Genomic DNA, 18,778 nt, shown 5'->3' on the forward strand with positions numbered 1-18,778 from the left:
AGACTGTGTGGAGGGCTGACACCCTTAATCTCTGCCTTGTTCAAGGGTCAACTGTATTATCTGTTTGTGCTCTGCTAGGACTGGATTTTAAAATTTCATTTGTCTCCCTCAACTCATATTTTAGATTAGGAAGCAAATAGATCATCAAAATAAAAACTTGCCCAGCAGAAATGACTTTGCATGCTGTATTATTATTCTAGAAAAGATTTCAAAGCCAAGAGCTAATTCTGCAGAAAAAAAAAAAAAAGGTAACCATTCTCTAGAATCAAGGCCACGAAGCCCATTTTCCATTTGAAATGAAGTTGAAATTTATAGTATTTTGATTTTTATGTCACTTAAAGACAGTGAATGAGGAAAGACACTCAACCCACTTTCCATTTTAAATAAAGCTGAAGTTTACCTTTAAATTTATATCACTTACAGACAGAAAATGAAGAAATACTGAAAATAAAAATGTCCTTTATATTTAGAAGATATTACCTGTATTTTTCTCTTAAAAAAGATGTTCTCTATATTCCCTGACAAAGATGATTTACAGACTAATTAGTACCAGTACTGCTTCTAGAAATAAATATATCTACTTGAAAATTTTGCCACAGAGCAGTGGAAAAATCCTTTTTGGGGAGTGAATTTACCTCTGCAAGGTAAGTCACAAGACTAAATGTAGCATCTGAGAAGGAGTCGTGCAGGTATCTACACACTACGTTGATCCAGTTAGCACAGTCTCTGGAGTACGTGTGTGTACTATACAAGCTCATCATGTGAGCCAGGTTGACGAGTGTTGGGCATTTTTCTTCTGCACAAACCTAAAAAGACAAATAAAATAATTTCATTCACTCAAAGACGTTAAAGTTTAAACTTTACATTAAAGGCATTTATGTAATGCAATAACTTAGATATATACGTTGAAGCATTAATGCATTTTATTGCGGTACAGTAGAGAAGTTAAACAGAAGAGGGACAAAAAGCACAAGACATTCTTAAGAGAATAACTTAGATAACACAGAAAGGTGATTAATATGTCAAGCACGTCTGTGGGTGTTAAATGCATGGCTGTTTTGCAGGCTGATGCTCTGTAAAAATGACTTTGGTAAAAACCCAAAGGTTTTTTTTAAACCCTATGTATCATTTTGTAACTGTTTTGTAAAACCTATATGTAGTTCAGTGCTTAAGTAACCAACAGGCACTTTCAACCCTGGAGATCCTCTGGGAGGTTCAGAGCTGCTGTGCCAAAGAAGAAATGCTTTAGTCTCAAGCTGTTCATGGCATTTCACTAGAACAGTCAACTGAAGGAGCCTCAACACGTGTGACATATTCAAAGGACTTCATTGGCGAGCCAATAAAATTCTTAAGTCCTGCATCTCCAGTGAATGGCAATCTTTAAGGGGGACCCCAAACTACTCATCAGGAAATCACCTAAAGCTCTCAAGGACCTTGGCCAATCATTTATAGGATACTACAAAGTGCACTGACTTACTAGGCTTTGCTTGATACAGGACTACAGAATCTGACTCAACAAATGTTTGGGAGAATCTTACTGACCAAGTGCATCTTCTTTGTCTGTTCCCTGAGTTACTGGTGAGGATGGTTCCTTAACCTCTTACAGGGGACACCTGAAGAATGCAGAACTGAAAAAGGACCATGCTAGTCTTCCATCCTCATCTATCATAAAAGACTAGAGTCCTTGCAATTTCTTTTAGTTTTCCTTTTTTCATTTTCCTCACTTATTGTTCCATCTTACTGATGTTTTCTATGTATTTTCACAAACTGCCTAGAGCATTTGATAAAGGAGAGTATTACCTTTTCAAATACATATTTTCTCAATTTTCAGATGACTACAACTGATTTTTACTTGGATTCATCATGTGGACATTACCATTGAACAGGCCCAAGATGTGAAGGCATGCAAGACTGTGCAGAGACTAACACAGTACTTTGGAAATTATTTTATAAAATCATTAAAAGCAGCTGATTTTCATGCGTTAATTAGCCTTTTACCCATAAAACAGACACCAGGAAGAAAAAAGAAAAGGTTGTTTGATGTTTCTTATTTGTACTTCAAAATATAATAATTGAGCACACTGTTTTAAAAAAACCACATTTTATAAATTCACAATTTGTTATTCTTCAGCAAAAATTATTGTAGTTTAACGTAAATTCTTTAATCTTATCCTGAAGAATGAGACATTCCTAGAAAATTCTTGTAAAGAATATTTTTTGAAAGAGTGATTTTTAAAAACTATTTTTGAAAAGGAAAAAAGTTCTTTGGAACATAGGCTGTGCAATTTTATAATAAAGCATATGGCTTAGCTTTAATTTTGGAATTACCAAGTTAAAATATGAGTCAAAAAGAGTAGGTTTTATAACACTTTTTTAGCATCCTATTTTAGCTGTAATGAATAGCTAAAAGGGATAATATTTGTCCCAAGTGTTGCCTCATTTTGAAATCCTGTGCTCTCCAAGGGCACAGACAGTAGAAATAGCAACATTTGCATAATGAGGAAGCTCATAATGGCAGAAAATTACTCTCCACAGTTTAAGGGAGAGAACAATTAAGGAATCAATTTGGTTCACATCCTGCAGGTTGCTGAAAGCCCACAGAGGGAACTTTTATGTGCTGCTCAACAGGAAGAAGACAGAATTAACAGCTAACGACTTATAAAAAGCCATGCATTTGATTTCTCAAAAACACCAAAAAAACAAAACAAAACAAAACCCCTTAAAACACCCAGAGTTCCCTGGTGGCACTGTCACTTCTGTGGCTTGGGCAGATGTTGTGGAGTGGATCTGATCCCTAGCGGGGAGCTTCTGCATGCTGTGGGAGTGGGGGAAAAAAAAAAAAACCCACCATAAAAGGTACTTGGGAATTTCCTGTGCTTCACCAGGTTGTGCCAAGCAGAAGCTTGGTGCTGGGGAGCTTCTCTGGCCTTCAGGCCATGCTATGCCCCCACCTGTCCCAGCACTTAGCATGTTACTTGGCCCACTTTAGCTGCCCATCTCAAATATTTCTCCTCCCCTTTATCTGGGGATTTATGCTTCTCATTTTCTTAAAATCTCAAAGTAAGCCAATATATCTTTTCCCCTTATATTTTCTTTCTTACCCCTCATCTAGAAAAAAAAGAAAATCCTTGTTTACATTTTGCTAATGGTGTGTCATTGGCTATTAAAATAGAAGTTATTTTAATAAATTCTTTTAAAATTATTTTCAGACCTCATTAATGCAAACACATGGTTTTTTAAGGCAAACCATCATTTTCAAAATGAAGATGTGTTTCCATTAGTTATAATAATAGTTCTTCTGTCTAAATACGTGCTTTTCATTTGGTTAAGAATCTCTCCCTATCTGTGGAGAAATTTAAATAGGGATGGATTCAACAACATATTTTGTTAAATATTTCCTAGTCATTTATTAAATGTTATCTATCAAGGTAATGAAAATGTTCTTACTCTTATTACTGTGTATGTGATTAATTGGGTTGGGTTGGTGGTGTTTTTTCCTTACATTGGTGTTTGCTCTTTTCATTTACTGCTGTGCTTCTTGCTAATTGAATCTCAGATTTGAAAAAAATGTGCCTATATGAAAAGCTCTTCCAGAGAATTTTACTTGTTTGTTCCCGTCTGTTGCAAATTGCTCTGACTTTTCTCCTAGTATTTTAGCTAGGTTATCTTACTTAGACTGAGTCACCTGCTCCATCCACCTAATTTTCCTGTATGTATCCTGTATGTATATTACTGTATCCCTGTATGTATATAACTTTATACAATATACAGTATAACTATATTACTGTACACATACAGTATAACTATATACTACTGTATCCTATATGTATATAACTGTATTCCTATATGTATATTACTTGTATATTGCTTGTAATTAACTCCTTCTTGTAACTGTTTATATATTTTCAGCTTGAAAAGTCTTTTCTCCAGGACTCAAGGTGACCAAAAGCATCCATAAAATAAAATCAAGATTTAACTTTAAGCAGAAGGCAAGGTATTTGTGATTTCTTCATTGTTTTTCAGAGAGGAAATTACTAAAGGTATAGAATGTCAAAAGTCATATTCTTTCACAATTAAGACTGAAAGCTCGAAAACTTTGTATAAGCAAGTGTTTACAGAATATTTAGAAATAGCTACACATCTGTTTCAGAAATGCACTATAGGAGAGAAAGAACCAAGTAAGGAAGAACTAAGAATGAAGAATGAAGGGAGGAGAGAGAAGAGATGAAGAGAATGTTAAGAGGAAAAAGGCAAACATAAAGGGAGGGGAGAACTTTCAGAATCACAAAATATGTTATGCCCTCTTCTTCCACAGGGCCTTTGCATGTGCTATTTCGCCTGCCTAAAAAACTTCTACCCTCAGCCCTGCTCTTGGGTCTTACCCCAGGGATTTTATTTTGGTTACTCCTTTTCAGCCTCAAGTAGGTTTTTTTTTTTTGTCTTTTTGCCATTTCTTGGACCGCTCCTGTGGCATATGGAGGTTCCCAGACTAGAGGTCGAATCGGAGCTGTAGCTGCCAGCCTACACCAGGGCCACAGCAATGTGGGATCCGAGCCTTGTCTGCACCACAGCTCACGGCAACGCCGGATCCTTAACCCACTGAGCAAGGCCAGGGATCGAACCTGCAACCTCATGGTTCCGAGTTGGATTCGTTAACCACTGAGCCATGACGGGAACTCCAGCCTCAAGTAGTTTAGATGTGACTTCTTCTAGGCTGACTTACTTGATGTGCCCCAAGATTATTTTGCCCTCCCACTGCAAAGTCACCAGACTCCATGGTGATTGTCTACTTTCTTGACCACGCCCCTGCTCTAAGGCCCACAGGGCTAAGTATTCTGTCTCCTTTGACCACCACTGTATTTCCAGAATCTGATCCAGGTTCCAGTACATATTTGGTGGTAAACAAATGAATGACTTGGAAATTAACAGACAGGGAGAGGAAAACGTAGGGAAAGGGAGCAGAAAAAGACTCAGATTCAGAGGAGTGTTACTCTAAACAAGTAATTCTATTCACTGTCACTTGAGCAGTTGTAACTTACATCATTACTATATTATGCCTTCGGATGCATAAAAAACCACAAATTTAGCTGCAAAGTCCACATGGGGAGTGACAGGAAAAGGAGTTTTCAAAGATTCCCCCCTTAAGATAAACTCCAGAGAGATTTCTCTCTGGTGCTATCTCTCAGCATACCGTTTACTTACCTTTGCTATTCGACTAGCTGTTTCTTTGCAAAACTGAGTTGGGCTGTCAAAATGCTGGATTAAGTGAGGCAATAAGCAAAGGATGTTAAGAGGAAAGCCTATCAAAAAAAAAAAAGCAAACAATAACCAATTTTATTGCACATTATTTTCAAAGTTAAAGGTGTTTTTCAAAATGGGTCACAGAAACCATTTTCTTTTTATTTCCTGGAGTACTTGATCTTTAAAAAAAAAAATTTTTTTTTTGCTTTTACCAAAGACTTTAAGCTGTCTTCCATATAAAGAAAACCCTAACTGTTGGTGGACAAGCAGAAATTAGTAGATTTCAAAACAAACGATTAGTTTACATCTCATTACATTAAAAAGCAAAGAGTTGGCTGCAATTCTCTTCACATCACCTGACAACTGGGAAGGATCCACCAAAGTGTGTTTGGAGACGGCGATGAGTTTACTCAGGAGATGCACTGTCATTTCTTGCGTAGATACTGAGGTAAAACCTTTAAGGAAAAGCTGCTGAAGGCCTGGGAAATTGTTCCACTTCAATTTGCTTTGCACGTTTTCAATCTTCTCTCGACTCTCCGATTTATCCAAAGGCAAGTGGATCAGCAGTTTGTTGAGAAGCCTGAGAGCCAGGAGGTATTCGTATTCATAATCTGATTCTAATAAAGATGCTGCTATCCAAAAAATGGTGGCCATCAAGCTGGCAGGCTCAGTAGTGGACTGCACATCATACATTGCTTTCTCTCGCAGAGAGGAAAGGCTTCGAGTCCTCGCTAAACTACTACTGTGGTTTATCCGTCCATCCATTATATCCAGTGTGTTGCTCCGCCGCCGGTCACCTCTTCGGTCACCAATTAAACTTAACCTCAAAGAGTTACTCCTTGTATTACTGTTATATCCCAAATAACCGCTACTAGTAATTGGACTTGTGCTTAGATTGAGTTGTCCAGTGCTTTTCCTGTTAGCTGCATACTTGTTTCCCATTAGAGGATCATGGTATGAGGTTCTTGGAGGAAAAAAAGAAAGAAAAATAGATGAATCCATGCACAATCACTTCTGTTGCAACATTAGCTGCACTCTTGAAACCACTGAAAAATGGTCACTGTTAGCAGGAAACATCATTTTTCAAGTATACCTGACTGTGCTGAATCAAATTTCAGTTCTTTCCTCCATGCGAAAACAAAATGTTCAACCGTATCTTTTCTATCATGGCTAATTGTTTCCTTTGAGTTGGATGAGATTTGATTTGATGCGAAACTTCTGCTCTAGTTATCATCCTAACTTTCAGCTCTGGGATTCAGGAAACATTATGTCCAAAGCAGGATTCATTTGGCTCATCCCCAGATCTGAAGGCCCTGTGGCACCTGTTTCTGTTACTTCACACTCTTTCCAAAAGAACCAAGCTCAAAAAATTTTCGATTTTTGCCTTCTCCCTCGCATCTACGCATCACCGACTAAAAAATAATCACAGAATACTTTCTACATGTGACAGCAGTATGCAAAATGCTAGGAATATTAACATCTATGTAAATGGATAAATGATGCCCTGTTAGTTACTGTTATTAAAATGTTAAGAAAATACTGTGAGAATGCAGAGGATGGAATGATTAGCATCCCCTGGGGGCAGTTAGAAAGGCTTGGCTAGGAGGGGATATTGAGATGGGACTTGACGGATAAATCAATTGGGGATTTGGAAGGAGGAAAAAGTTTGAAGACAGGTCCAGGAAGAAGGGACAAAACGTGGAAGGTGGGAGTTCTGAGGTGTGGGGACCACAGGATGCTGAATGTGGCAGGAACAGAGTCCACCACTGGGGGCTGAAACCAAGTAGCACAGCCGAAATGTCTCTGACCAGGATGTCACACGAACGGCATCGCCACTTACTAGCCCTGTGACTTTTCACACATCCTCACTGTCTGAGGCTCATTTTCCCACTAGTCATCCGTCTGAATTCTGGAGTGTTAGTCTCACAACTAATATTAGAACAATTTAATGTTATACATATTTTTTTCTTCTTCTTCTTCTAGGGCCACACCCATGGCATATGGAGGTTCCCAAGGCTAGGGGGCAAATCAGAGCTACCACTGCCAGCCTACACCACAGCCACAGCAACACCAGATCTGAGCTGTGTCTGCAACCTACACCACAGTTCATGGCAACGCCAGATCCTTAACCCACGGAGCAAGGCCAGGGATCGAACCCGAAACCTCATGGTTCCTAGTTGGATTCGTTAACTGCTGCACCACGAAGGGAACTCCTAATGTTATACATATTTAGCTATTGAGGCTCTATATACATATCTACTGGTTGCCCGGTTTTAAAGTCTTACTGAGAAAGGGCAGAAAGAAGATCATAATGCTTCATGGTTTCAGCCAAAGTATCTATTGCAGATTCCAACGTGAGAAGCAGCTCAATCACAAATCCCTAGGGGAAAAAAGGGCAGATTTTAATTAATTAGGTTCTGGAAAGAAGAAACTGCAATGTACTTCCTGATGAGATTTTAACAGAGGACAAACTCCACATTAATATTACGAAATAATGAAACTCTTGAGCAACATGATCTTGCTGATTGATGAAAATGCATCACACTAATGGTACAAATTGATTACGACCGCAACAAAATTCACTCAAAATTGCTTAAACCAGAAATCTAGGAGCCAGCCCTTTTCCTTACACTCACATCTAAATTGAATCCATTGGCAGGTCTTGAAAAGAATACTTTGAAAACATACCCTTACTCTGACTTCTTTTTTCTGCCTCCATAGTTTTTCCTGATCTAAATCATCACCATTTTGGCCTGGACTCTTACAAATGGCCTCTTAACAGACCTCTCTTACTTTCCTAAGGACTCCACTTAGCCTGCAGGGTGAAGTTTTTTTTAAATTTTATTTTTAATTTTTTTTTTTTAGGGCCGCAACTGTGCCATATAGAGGTTCCCACGCTAGGGGCTGAATTGGAGCTGTAACTGCCAGCCCACACCACAGTCACAGCAGTGCAGGATCCGAGCCACGTCTGCGACCTACATCACAGCTCGTGGCAAGGCTGGATCCTTAACCCACTGAGCGAGGCCAGGGATTGAACCTGCATCCTCATGGATGCTAGTCAGATGCGTTTCCGCTGAGCCACGATGGGAACTCCTAGGGTGAGTTTTTAAAAAAGCAAATCATATCATCACCCTCCTTTTTAAACCTAAGGGTGGTGTCCCATCAGTTCAGACTAAAACCCCACCTCACCTCTCACCAGAACCTCTCAGACTTCACATGATGAGAACCTGCCAACATCATCAATCTCTTGTTTCTACATGTTCCCATCCAGTATATTCTAGCCACACAGGTTTGCTTGATGTTCCTCTAAAAAGCTTCTGCCTCAGGGCCTTTGCACATGTTAGTGCTATGTCCCTCTGGCCGCTTCCCTAGGTTATCACAGGGCTCACTTTATTTAAATGGGTTCCAAACTCATCTTCTCCAATGATCATATATAAGACAACCCCCTTCCCCCATCACTGTAATCCTACCTATTTTCACAGCATTCATCACTAAGTAAAAGAGTCCTCTACACTATGGGTGGATTCAAGGCTTGTTTCCCCCAATGAAATAGGAGCTCTACAATGCAAGGTACTTTGTCTTGCTCACGATTGTATCCTCAGCGTCTAAAACAGTGTTAAAAAAAATCAGGCGTCTGTACAGACCTACCTAAGTTCTCTTCTGCAGTATTTCCCCTAGTTTCTCTTTAGAAATGAAATTCAAACACTCTGTTTTACATCTAACTTTAATGTCCTCTAGATAATATCTAGGGGCGTGTGTAGAAAGCTGTTTCTGATAGGCACGATCAAATTCAATTAGTAATATTACATATTAATCACACAATGTTGTAATTTAATTCTTTGTCCGCATGTTAGCACCTGACACTAATAATTCTATACGACCACTATCTTGCTCTGCCTGCTGTGATTTATATTGGGCCCTCAGTCCTTGACAACAAGGAACTGCTCAAAGAATTTCATGACCTACCTGTGCATCTTCTCCTGGGTCCCCTACAGTTTCTACAAGCCTGGAGAGAACATCAGAAAGTGTAGTTGCAGAAAGAGGCTGCTTTAGGGCCCTGAAAATCTGAAAGGATCTCCCAGCATAGTGTCGAGAGGAACAAGAAAGTGCGGTCTGTAGGGCAACCTCGCTAAGATGACGTTCCAAATGAATTCCTTCTGTGAAAACAAAGGAAACCAGTAAGTGCTTCTTGTTTTGCAGAATATAGGGGTTAGGATCAGAGACTGTTAACCATTTTATTTTATTTTTCCTCTTATGGCTGCGCCCATGGCATATAGACGTTCCCAGGCCAGGGACTGAAACGGAGCCACATCTGCGACCTATGCCGCAGCTGCAGCAAAGCGAGATCCTTAACCCACTGCAGCAGGCTGGGGATCGAACCAGCATAGCTACAGAGACAAGCTGGATCATTAACCCACTGTGCCACAGTGAGAATTCCCGATAGCTCTTTTAAACCCAGTGTCAATCAGTACAGTATCCAGCACACAGGGCAGGCATTAACATTTTATAAGTTATTAAATGCTTTTTCCTTGCCATTAAATTCCATTTGCATTTTATTTATTTATTTTTTTGTCTTTTTAGGGCTGCACCCATGGCATATGGAGGTTCCCAGGCTAGGGGTCTAATCAGTAGCTGCCGGCCTACACCACAGCCACAGCAATGTCAGATCCAAGTTGCATCTGTGACCTACATCACAGCCGGATCCTTAACCCACTGAGTGAGGCCAGGGATTGAACCTGCATCCTCACAGATAGGAGGCTGGGTTCCTAATCTGCTGAGCCACAGCAGGAACTCCAGTATTCTCCTTTTTAAGTAGTAACTTAATTGTGCTTCAACCACATCTGTCCCTAATAAGTTCAAAAAGAAAACCTGTCTAAAACTTTTGAACTTAGACATGTCAACTGTCAACTTTTGGCTAAACATTATCAGAAAGAAGTTTTGACATCACATTAAAATATCTCCCTGAAAGTATCATCAGAAATGTTTATTAAAAGATACCTGAGCTTGACTGCTTAAAAACAGAAACCACATGTTTCAAAAATGTAGTTAACTGCTCAGCACTCTTTATGCTAGGATTCTTGGCAGAAACATCCTCATGGTTCCAAAGAGGCCCTCTTTTTCTGAAAACAGAGAACAGATTAATTCCCTTGGTTTTTAACAGATATTCAAGTTTTACTCATACTCACCTAACACGTGCTTTTGCCATTAGAAAGGATAGCAGTTGATTAAATCAAACAGCATGTCACACAGTCTACGATTATTATGTACCTGGATGTGCAATGAGCTAGAGCAAGCAGAGGAAGATACATGTTACGCATAATTTCAAAGTCTTCCATCACCACAGTCAAACTGTCACAGAGGTAGCAGGAAAAGATGACAGATGTGACCAGGTGAGAAGAGTACTGGTTACTGCTTATGTATTATGGGTAGAGACATTATAATTTGTGGAGGCTAGACTGTATTTAGACTGTCGTGCAAAGAAAAGAATTTATAAGCTGAAACTACAGGAAAAGTTTAGGACAGAATAACATCCTGCGGATTCTTTCTTTAAAAGATCTTTGTATTCTCAAGGCCACCACCTTGGTTAAGAAGAGTTAAGCTCATTACCACAGGCCCAAAGTATCCTGAAAAAAATATGGTCACACTGCCTCTAGTCCCTAACGTTTCTAATTTATTATCTACTTTGCTACGAGAATGATTGTTTTCTCAACATATTTATTTAACTGGACCCCCACCCTCTCCATCCAGCTCAAAGATTTTTGATAACGTCTCCTTTCTTGAAAGATCTATAACCTTGAAAGATCTATAACCGGGGGCCAGGTTAGGGCCCCCCAGTTTGAATTCTCCCAAGCTTTCTTGTCTAGAAACTCTTCCCTTAGCATCACATTCAGACTGGATTACTCACCATTTCCAAGGACACTTGTATGCTCACCCTTTGGAGATTTTGCTCTTATTGGGGAAATACCGGCCTCCTTCTCCCCATCTATGTTTCATCCTTACTAAGAGTGCTTTGCAAAGAGTAGACCAGAAATATTTGATAACTGATGGGTAACGTGGCTAATGACAGCAGACTATGATATTTTCATATAACACCGTATTCTCTTTGGCACTCAGTATCCAGACATGACTAAGGCTCTCCTCAGGTACCATTGTGAGCAAATGAAGAAAGTCTCCGGTTGCATCAAGTTTTCTAACTACTGCACGATACAAACTGTTTATTCCAAGTCCAGGACACGTGGGGGAAAAACAAGGTTCGCCGTAGCTGACAAATGAAACGATGCCTTAGCACAGACATGTTGCGAGAACAGTGAGAGCCGCCAAGGTTACCTTGAGGTAATGAATTCCATGAGGGTTTTGACTTTTCCATCCTGCTCTACTGAGAGGTCGACCTCGTTGAGGATGGTGGTGTGCAGATGCGAAATGGCAGCGCTGTTATTTCCTAAGCTGATACTAGAGGAGGTAGAACTTGAGCTGAGCCCTGAGTCGGTCATGGGGGAGGGCTGGTAATCAGGTATAAAATCACTAACACCTGCTGGGAGAGACCCAAGGCTGTGAATGCCCCGATGACAGAAAACAAGCTCCCGCAATATTTAAAGGTCCCTTAACAGATCCCATGTGACATGAGGGAATCTGGAGGTGCTGAGGCAGATCCGGAAGCGCGCGTGCGCGCGCCCTCTGCTGGAGCCTCACAAGCACCAAACTTTATCAAGGGAGTTTTTGAGCAGCCCCTGTTTTCAGAGCCTCTTATCAAAACTCAAATTACTTAGATTTGTAGTCCTGTGCTGCCATCTGCTGAACCGAGTTGAAACTGGAAGTTTCCCAATATTTGGGCATATTTCTCCAACATCCTAGGTCATTCCCATTTCTATAATGTGATCTGATTTTTAATTTCTTAGGGAAAGGATTTTTATCCTTTCTGCTTCATTTTACTTACAATTTTAAAGTCTATTTGTTAACATTTATGTTATGCTAATTATTAAATAATGCTAAAGGTTATTCCTAATGCCCATACTTATAAAATGGCAAAAGAGACCCCTAAAAATAAATGACAAATACAAACTATGGAATAGGATAGAAATGCTTTAACATAAAATAGGCAGCAAACTTTATTCCATTCATCTTGTTTTGTGTGTGTGTGGGTGGGGGGGGTTGCTATTTTTAGGGCCGAACCCACGGCACATGAAGGTTCCCAGGCTAGGGGTTGAATCAGAGCTACAGCAGCCAGCCTACGCCACAGCCACAGCAATGTCAGATCCGAGCGTGCTTGTGACCTGTACCAGAGCTCATGGCAATGCCAGATCCGAGCGTGCTTGTGACCTGTACCACAGCTCATGGCAATGCCAGATCCTTGACCCGCTGAGCGAGGCCAGGGGTCGGACCCAAGTCCTCATGGATACTAGTGGGGTTTGTTTCCACTGAGCCACGACAGGAACTCCTATTTCAATTTTTAAAAATAATTATTTTATAGATCATCTATTATAAATTGATAATACTGATGAATGAAATACCTAAATTAGGGCTATTTAGGGAAAAAGAAAATATAACTTGAAAAGTAAAAAAATTCACATCCACAGTGAAATAAATTTTACATTAAACTCATTAATTTGGACCTCACTACTTCAAAACATGTAATTTGTAACTCACTAGACTTTAAGATGTATAACATTTGAAATGCCATCAGTATAACTGAGTCAATACAAAATTTTAAATGTCTTCCTTTGTCAATTTTTCAGATCTTGACAGCAGAAGGAATCTAAGACAAGTTCGCCAGCTTTTTCACCACCAGTACTCACCAAATTGAGCCACTCTTTCATTGTACCTTTAACTGACACGTTGAGAGTTTACCATTTTTATGACGAAGATCTCTAGAAGCAATAGAGATTCAAATTCTCCAAATTTAATGCCTTCTTTTACGGGTTAGTAAATCAAAGTCCATGGTGCTTAGAATAATAAAACTACATTTAGGAGTTCCCGCCGTGGTGCAGTGGTTAACGAATCCAACTAGGAACCATGAAGTTGCAGGTTCGATCCCTGGCCTTGCTCAGTGGGTTAAGGATCTGGTGTTGCCGTGAGCTGTGGTGTAGGTCACAGACGCAGCTCGGATCCTGTGTTGCTGTGGCTGTGGTGTAGGCTGGCGGCTACAGCTCCGATTCGACCCCTAGCCTGGGAACCTCCATATGCCACGGGAACGGCCCTAGAAAAGGCAAAAAGACAAAACAAACAAACAAAAAACAACAACAAAAATTAAACTACATTTAAAATAATGTTCCCTAATGTTTCAACTGTAGTTGACTTTCTCTAATGCAGGACATGAAGGAAGTACGATTCCACTTGCAAATGGTACTTTTAAAGCAAATACCTGTGAAAGTATAATCTAAGTGTGCAATTTGTTTGACTGTAAGCACCCTGGGCTCATTAAACTCCTTGTTCCTGAGAAGGACAGAAGCAACAGTTCGGATGTTACTGTTGGATCCCATCACTATGAGTAAGTGCAGAAGCAGGCGTTTGCAATGTTCATACACCTCAGGGTGGCAGTGGTCAAACCCTAAAGAGAAGAGCAGAAAATCAGCATCAGTAAAGGGAAAGAATGCGTGTTCTTGTTACCAACGCATATGTTAAAAAGAGAAGCAGAAATTACAGAAAACACGTTGGGGAGCATGACACACGGCATCAAGTTTTTTTATCGGCCTCGAGTTTGTGTCCCCTTTTGCGACAGCCTGTGGTCCCATTGGACTGGGGGGAATCAAGACAAGTTTCTCATGCATTTTATGTCTAAAATGTAGTCATCGCTGAGAAATTATTACTCCATTACATAACACTAGATGGAACTTTTTAAGGCAAGCCTATTTTTTTTCTGCCTAGAATATAACAGAAAGTCAGTAGATGCTTCCTTACTGAAGGAATGAAACAATATATACACAGTACATATCAGGAATTTTTTTTTTCTTTTTAGGGCCACATCTGTGGCATATGGAGGTTCCCAGGCTAGGGGTCGAATCGGAGCTACAGATGCCAGCCTACACCACAGCCACAGCAATGCCAGATCTGAGCCACATCTGAGACCTACACCACAGCTCATGGCAATGCCAGATCCTTAACCCACGGAGCGAGGTCAGGGATTGAACCTGTGTCCTCATGGATACTAGTCAGATTTGCTTCTGCTGCGCTATAACGGGAACTACTATATCAGGAAAATTTAAGAGAAGGTAGCCCTTTCCTGAAGTCACTTGCTTCAGGAGAGCAATCCTACAAGCGTGGAAAGTGTTGGCAATATGATGGATTCCATGTGTTTGTTTCAGAGGGCACAACAGAGTTTTAGCTGCGATAATCAGACTGTCCCCAATCTAAATCTTTTGGGAAACTGACCCCTTTTCAATTCTCCATTTACTCTGAAAGTTTCCAGTCCCAGAGGTAAATTAAATTTACTCTTGTTATAGCATTTTTCCTACTGGAGGGTAAGTGTGTTTTTGTGTACAATATGACAGACCATATGATAGGAATAGGAATGGGCATAATAGACTTGTTTGTAGTTAAAGAGAAGCTAGGAATAACTTCCCTCTGGACTGTAAGAATCACAGTAAAAAGTGTCATGGAAATAACATATAAAAAATAGGCAAAGAAACATATTGAAACTTCCTTGGAATTGTATTGTCTTTCCCACTGTGGAAAACAATATGGAAGTTCCTCAAAAAATGAAAAATAGATCTATTATGTGATCCAGCAATTCCACTCCTGGCTATACATCCAAAGAAAACAAAAATACTAGAAAAGATACATGTACCCCAATGTTCACAGCAGCATTATTTACAACAGCGAAGAAATAGAAGCAACCTAAGTGTCCATCAATAGATGAGTGGATAAATAAAATGTGGTGCATACACATACACACAGGAATACTACACAGCCATAAAAAAGAATGAAATAAGGCCATTTGCAACAACATGGTAGACCTGGAGGGAACTATGCTTAGTGAAGTAAGTCAGACAAAAAAAGACAAATACTCTATGTTATCACTTATGTGTGAAATCTAAAAAACAAAACAAACTAGTGAATACAGCAAAATAGAAGCCAACTCACAGAGATGGAAAACAACCTAGTGTTTTCCAGTGGGGAGAAGGAAGGGAGGAGGGGCAAGATAGGGGTTGGGAACTAAAGAGCTACAACCCACCCTGCATAAAATAAATAACTTATAAGGATATACTGTACAGCACAGGCAATACAGCCAATATTTGGCAATAAATACGAATGGAGTAGGATCTATAAAAATTTTGAAGCACTATTTGTACACTTGAAACTAACACTGTGACTCCACTCTACCCCAACAAAAAATAAAAATAAGTAAAGAAATGCAACCGGTTCAAACCAAATGAACAAACCACACTGCCTTGCAATTATCCCAAAAATAAAAAATGAAGGAATAAGACCCCCATATTTATTACCTATAAAAATGGCATGAAGCAGAAGATGGAGGTAGCTTCCCCATTCCACCTTCACACTATGATCAATGATCAGATCCGTCAAAAGGATCACGGCTATGTTACACCTGTGACAAACAAGAGCATTATTTTTATTTTTATTATTATTATTATTTTTTGTCTTTTTGCTATTTCTTGGGCCGCTCCCGCGGTATATGGAGGTTCCCAGGCTAGGGGTTGAATCGGAGGTGCAACCACCGGCCTACGCCAGAGCCACAGCAACACGGGATCCGAGGCATGTCTGCAACCTACACCACAGCTCACGGCAACACCGGATCCTTAACCCACTGAGCAAGGGCAGGGACCGAACCCGCAACCTCATGGTTCCTAGTCGGATTCGTTAACCACTGCGCCACGATGGGAACTCCAGCATTATTAATCTTTCATTAGAAGAAACCCAGAGGAAGTCTTGTGCAAATGACTTGAAGATTTTAATATTGTATTTTACAGAAAAATACAACGTTCTCAAGAAAAAAAAAGAAGAAAGAGAAGTACAGCAGAAGAAACCTCGTTAAGTGATAGTTCTAGAAAAAAACGTATCTGCTAAGGGCGCCTCAAAATCAAGGGCCATATTTTCTTCATCTTCAGCCCTAATACCTAGCACACTGCTTGCCACATAGTAGGTGTTCGATCCACGTTTGGTACATTAATAAATTTTGAAAGAACACAGTTAACGGTGCGATGGGGATTTTTTTTGCTAGGCGGAAGTCAGCTTAATTCCAAATACTAGTGCCTACGCCCAGAACATAGTATTTTGTTCAGATGTAGTAACTGGGTCCCAGAAAGGTCAAGTAACTATGCCAGACACCCAGAAAAGCAGCAGCAGCAGAAATAGATTCCATAATGTTAAGGGTAAACAGAATTTCGAGTTTTTAGATCTCTTAAAATCTAAACACACTGATCGAAGTTGAAAGCAAGAAGGTTGCTCGTACTCTGCGTTGTCAGATAGCGTAAAGAAAGCCGAAAGTGTTAAGCAGATTTGGCTCATATGAAATAGGAATGACGCTGGGGTCCACCTGTGAAGAGGTAATCCAGGTGATGACGTTTCGGGCAAGTAATCCACCAGTGGTGACCAGCAGCCTCCAGCTGGTGGGAAGGGTAGTGGCTCTCCTTGATTATGCTCCATCACTTTCAGGCGCCAATTAGAATAAAGTGGCATTGAATCACCTATCAAAATAAAATGATCTCATTGTCTACACCATCTACGTTCTGCCAATATAAGCAAACTCTAGTAAGACACCAACTATGTACAGCATTGGCAAGTGATACAAAGGATTTCCCACTATGTTGACATACGTTTGCGAGGAAGACCTGAGTACTAGAATATTATCAGAGTAAGCAAATCAGAGCGAGAAGAGAGCTATCCAGTCAGGTTCCATTCTTTATATCAAAACAAAACTCCAAGAGCACTTGGTCGTGATCCCATCACTGATGTCCAAGCTATGAGACCACATTGTAGGTAAAGCTGCCTTGTAACAAGGGCCTTCTGGTTAGTTACTCAGTTCTAAATTTCCTGAAATAGGGCCGATACAAACCCATCTTCAAAGGAAATCTGCTCTACCGCAGTGGGGCTGCAGGGTGCAGTAAAAAAGCCCATCAGGACATGTGAGTTCTGTGTGACGTGGGTAAGTCACTTAACCTCTCTGGACCTCAGTTCTATCACATGCAAAATGAGGAGATTGGACCAGATCATCTTCAGGGTCCCTTCCCAGTCTGAAGGCTTGTTTGTGTTCTTATTCCACCCCACCACAGTGTTACAGCGAGACTCAGATTATTCATTTTGCAACTGCAAGGGAGACATTTTAGTAAAACATGAATCCGTGGTGAAAGATCATACCTACTCGAAAAAGCAACCTGTTGCCACTGTCTGTTCTATGATTCTTCTCGAGAACTAATTCACTTTTTTGGCCTTACCCACAGTAAGTGGATGTTCCCGGGCCAGGGATTGAATCTGTGTCACGGCAGTGACAATGCCAGAGCCTTAACCCACTGAGCCACCAGGGAACTCCTTGACAACGAATTCTTATGTGCCTTTTGATTTATTTACAGAGAACCTGTGCTTTGAAAACATATTTCCCCCACTTTCATTGCTTCTTAACATCAAGACATTTCACATTATGTTGGAACACCACTAGTGGCAGTTCAATACTCGTCTTAAAAGCAATTAACTGGAAGAATATATTTATCAACATTAATACACCTGGCCATGGTAGGTATAAAAAAGAAACATTTGGAATGTATTACTTTTTTCTTCTTCATAAGATCCTCCAGAGCTGCTACTGTATCGAGATTCTAGTCTGTGATGTTGACGATTTAAATGACTGTTTAGTCCACTGTAGATGTCTAGATGCACATAGCTACGGGAATGATCGTTGAAGTTAGTCACAGTTCATGGCAAAAGAGTACTTGCACTTTATGGTGCATTTTCTATGTTTAAAAAAGAACAGTACACAAAACACTAAAGTTCACTACGATATATATGAATTTCCACCACCCAATTCAAAACCTTAAGCTTTGAGGGCAAGGATTTCTATGGGATGAGTTTTCTTAAATTGGTGTGCTAATGACATGCTGGTGAAATCTATTTCATAGAAAAAAGGCAGAGTAAATACCCACTTCGGAAAGTTTAAAACATGCAAAAGCACAAAAAGCGAGTGATCATACTCATTGCTACATTTTAAAAAATCAAGCATGCCAGCATCTTTGATCTTAAAGTAGTCAATGGGGACGATTTCTTTTTTTTTTCTTTTTTCCTTTTTTTCTTTTCTTTTTTTGGTCTTTTTAGGGCCGCACCACAGTATATGGAGGTTCCCAGGCTAGGGGTCGAATCGGAGCTATAGCTGCTGGCCCACACCACAGCCATAGCAACGTGGGATCTGAGCTGCATCTGCAATCTACACCACAGCTCACGGCAATAGTGGATCCTTGACCCACTGAGTGAGGCCAGGGATTGAACCTGCATCCTCATGGATGCTAGTCAGATTTGTTTCCGCTGAGCCATGACGGAAATTCCGACAATTTCTAACATGGAAATATATTTTGCTAGAATTTCAACACAATGA

The 18,778-nt window shown here is 40.1% G+C and overlaps 1 protein-coding gene across 5 annotated transcripts in view; it reads right to left on the bottom strand.

Annotated features, from left to right (window-relative positions):
* Positions 1-18,778, bottom strand: part of FRYL (FRY like transcription coactivator) — a 309,775-nt gene that overhangs the window by 53,042 nt on the left and 237,955 nt on the right. For 4 of the 5 annotated variants that reach the window (XM_047799033.1, XM_047799030.1, XM_047799031.1 and 1 more), the window contains 11 exons: positions 17,961-18,073; positions 16,733-16,883; positions 15,681-15,784; positions 13,601-13,786; positions 11,569-11,773; positions 10,240-10,361; positions 9,208-9,398; positions 7,527-7,621; positions 5,598-6,205; positions 5,203-5,300; positions 636-806 (listed from right to left, as the gene is read on the bottom strand). In XM_047799033.1, coding sequence (XP_047654989.1) covers positions 636-806; positions 5,203-5,300; positions 5,598-6,205; positions 7,527-7,621; positions 9,208-9,398; positions 10,240-10,361; positions 11,569-11,773; positions 13,601-13,786; positions 15,681-15,784; positions 16,733-16,883; positions 17,961-18,073 — 2,044 coding nt within the window. The remainder of the gene's footprint in view (positions 1-635; positions 807-5,202; positions 5,301-5,597; positions 6,206-7,526; positions 7,622-9,207; positions 9,399-10,239; positions 10,362-11,568; positions 11,774-13,600; positions 13,787-15,680; positions 15,785-16,732; positions 16,884-17,960; positions 18,074-18,778) is intronic. The other variant, XM_047799032.1, reaches the window with a different exon arrangement.

Source organism: Phacochoerus africanus, chromosome 10, assembly GCF_016906955.1.
Source record: "Phacochoerus africanus isolate WHEZ1 chromosome 10, ROS_Pafr_v1, whole genome shotgun sequence".
Lineage (NCBI taxonomy): Eukaryota > Metazoa > Chordata > Mammalia > Artiodactyla > Suidae > Phacochoerus > Phacochoerus africanus.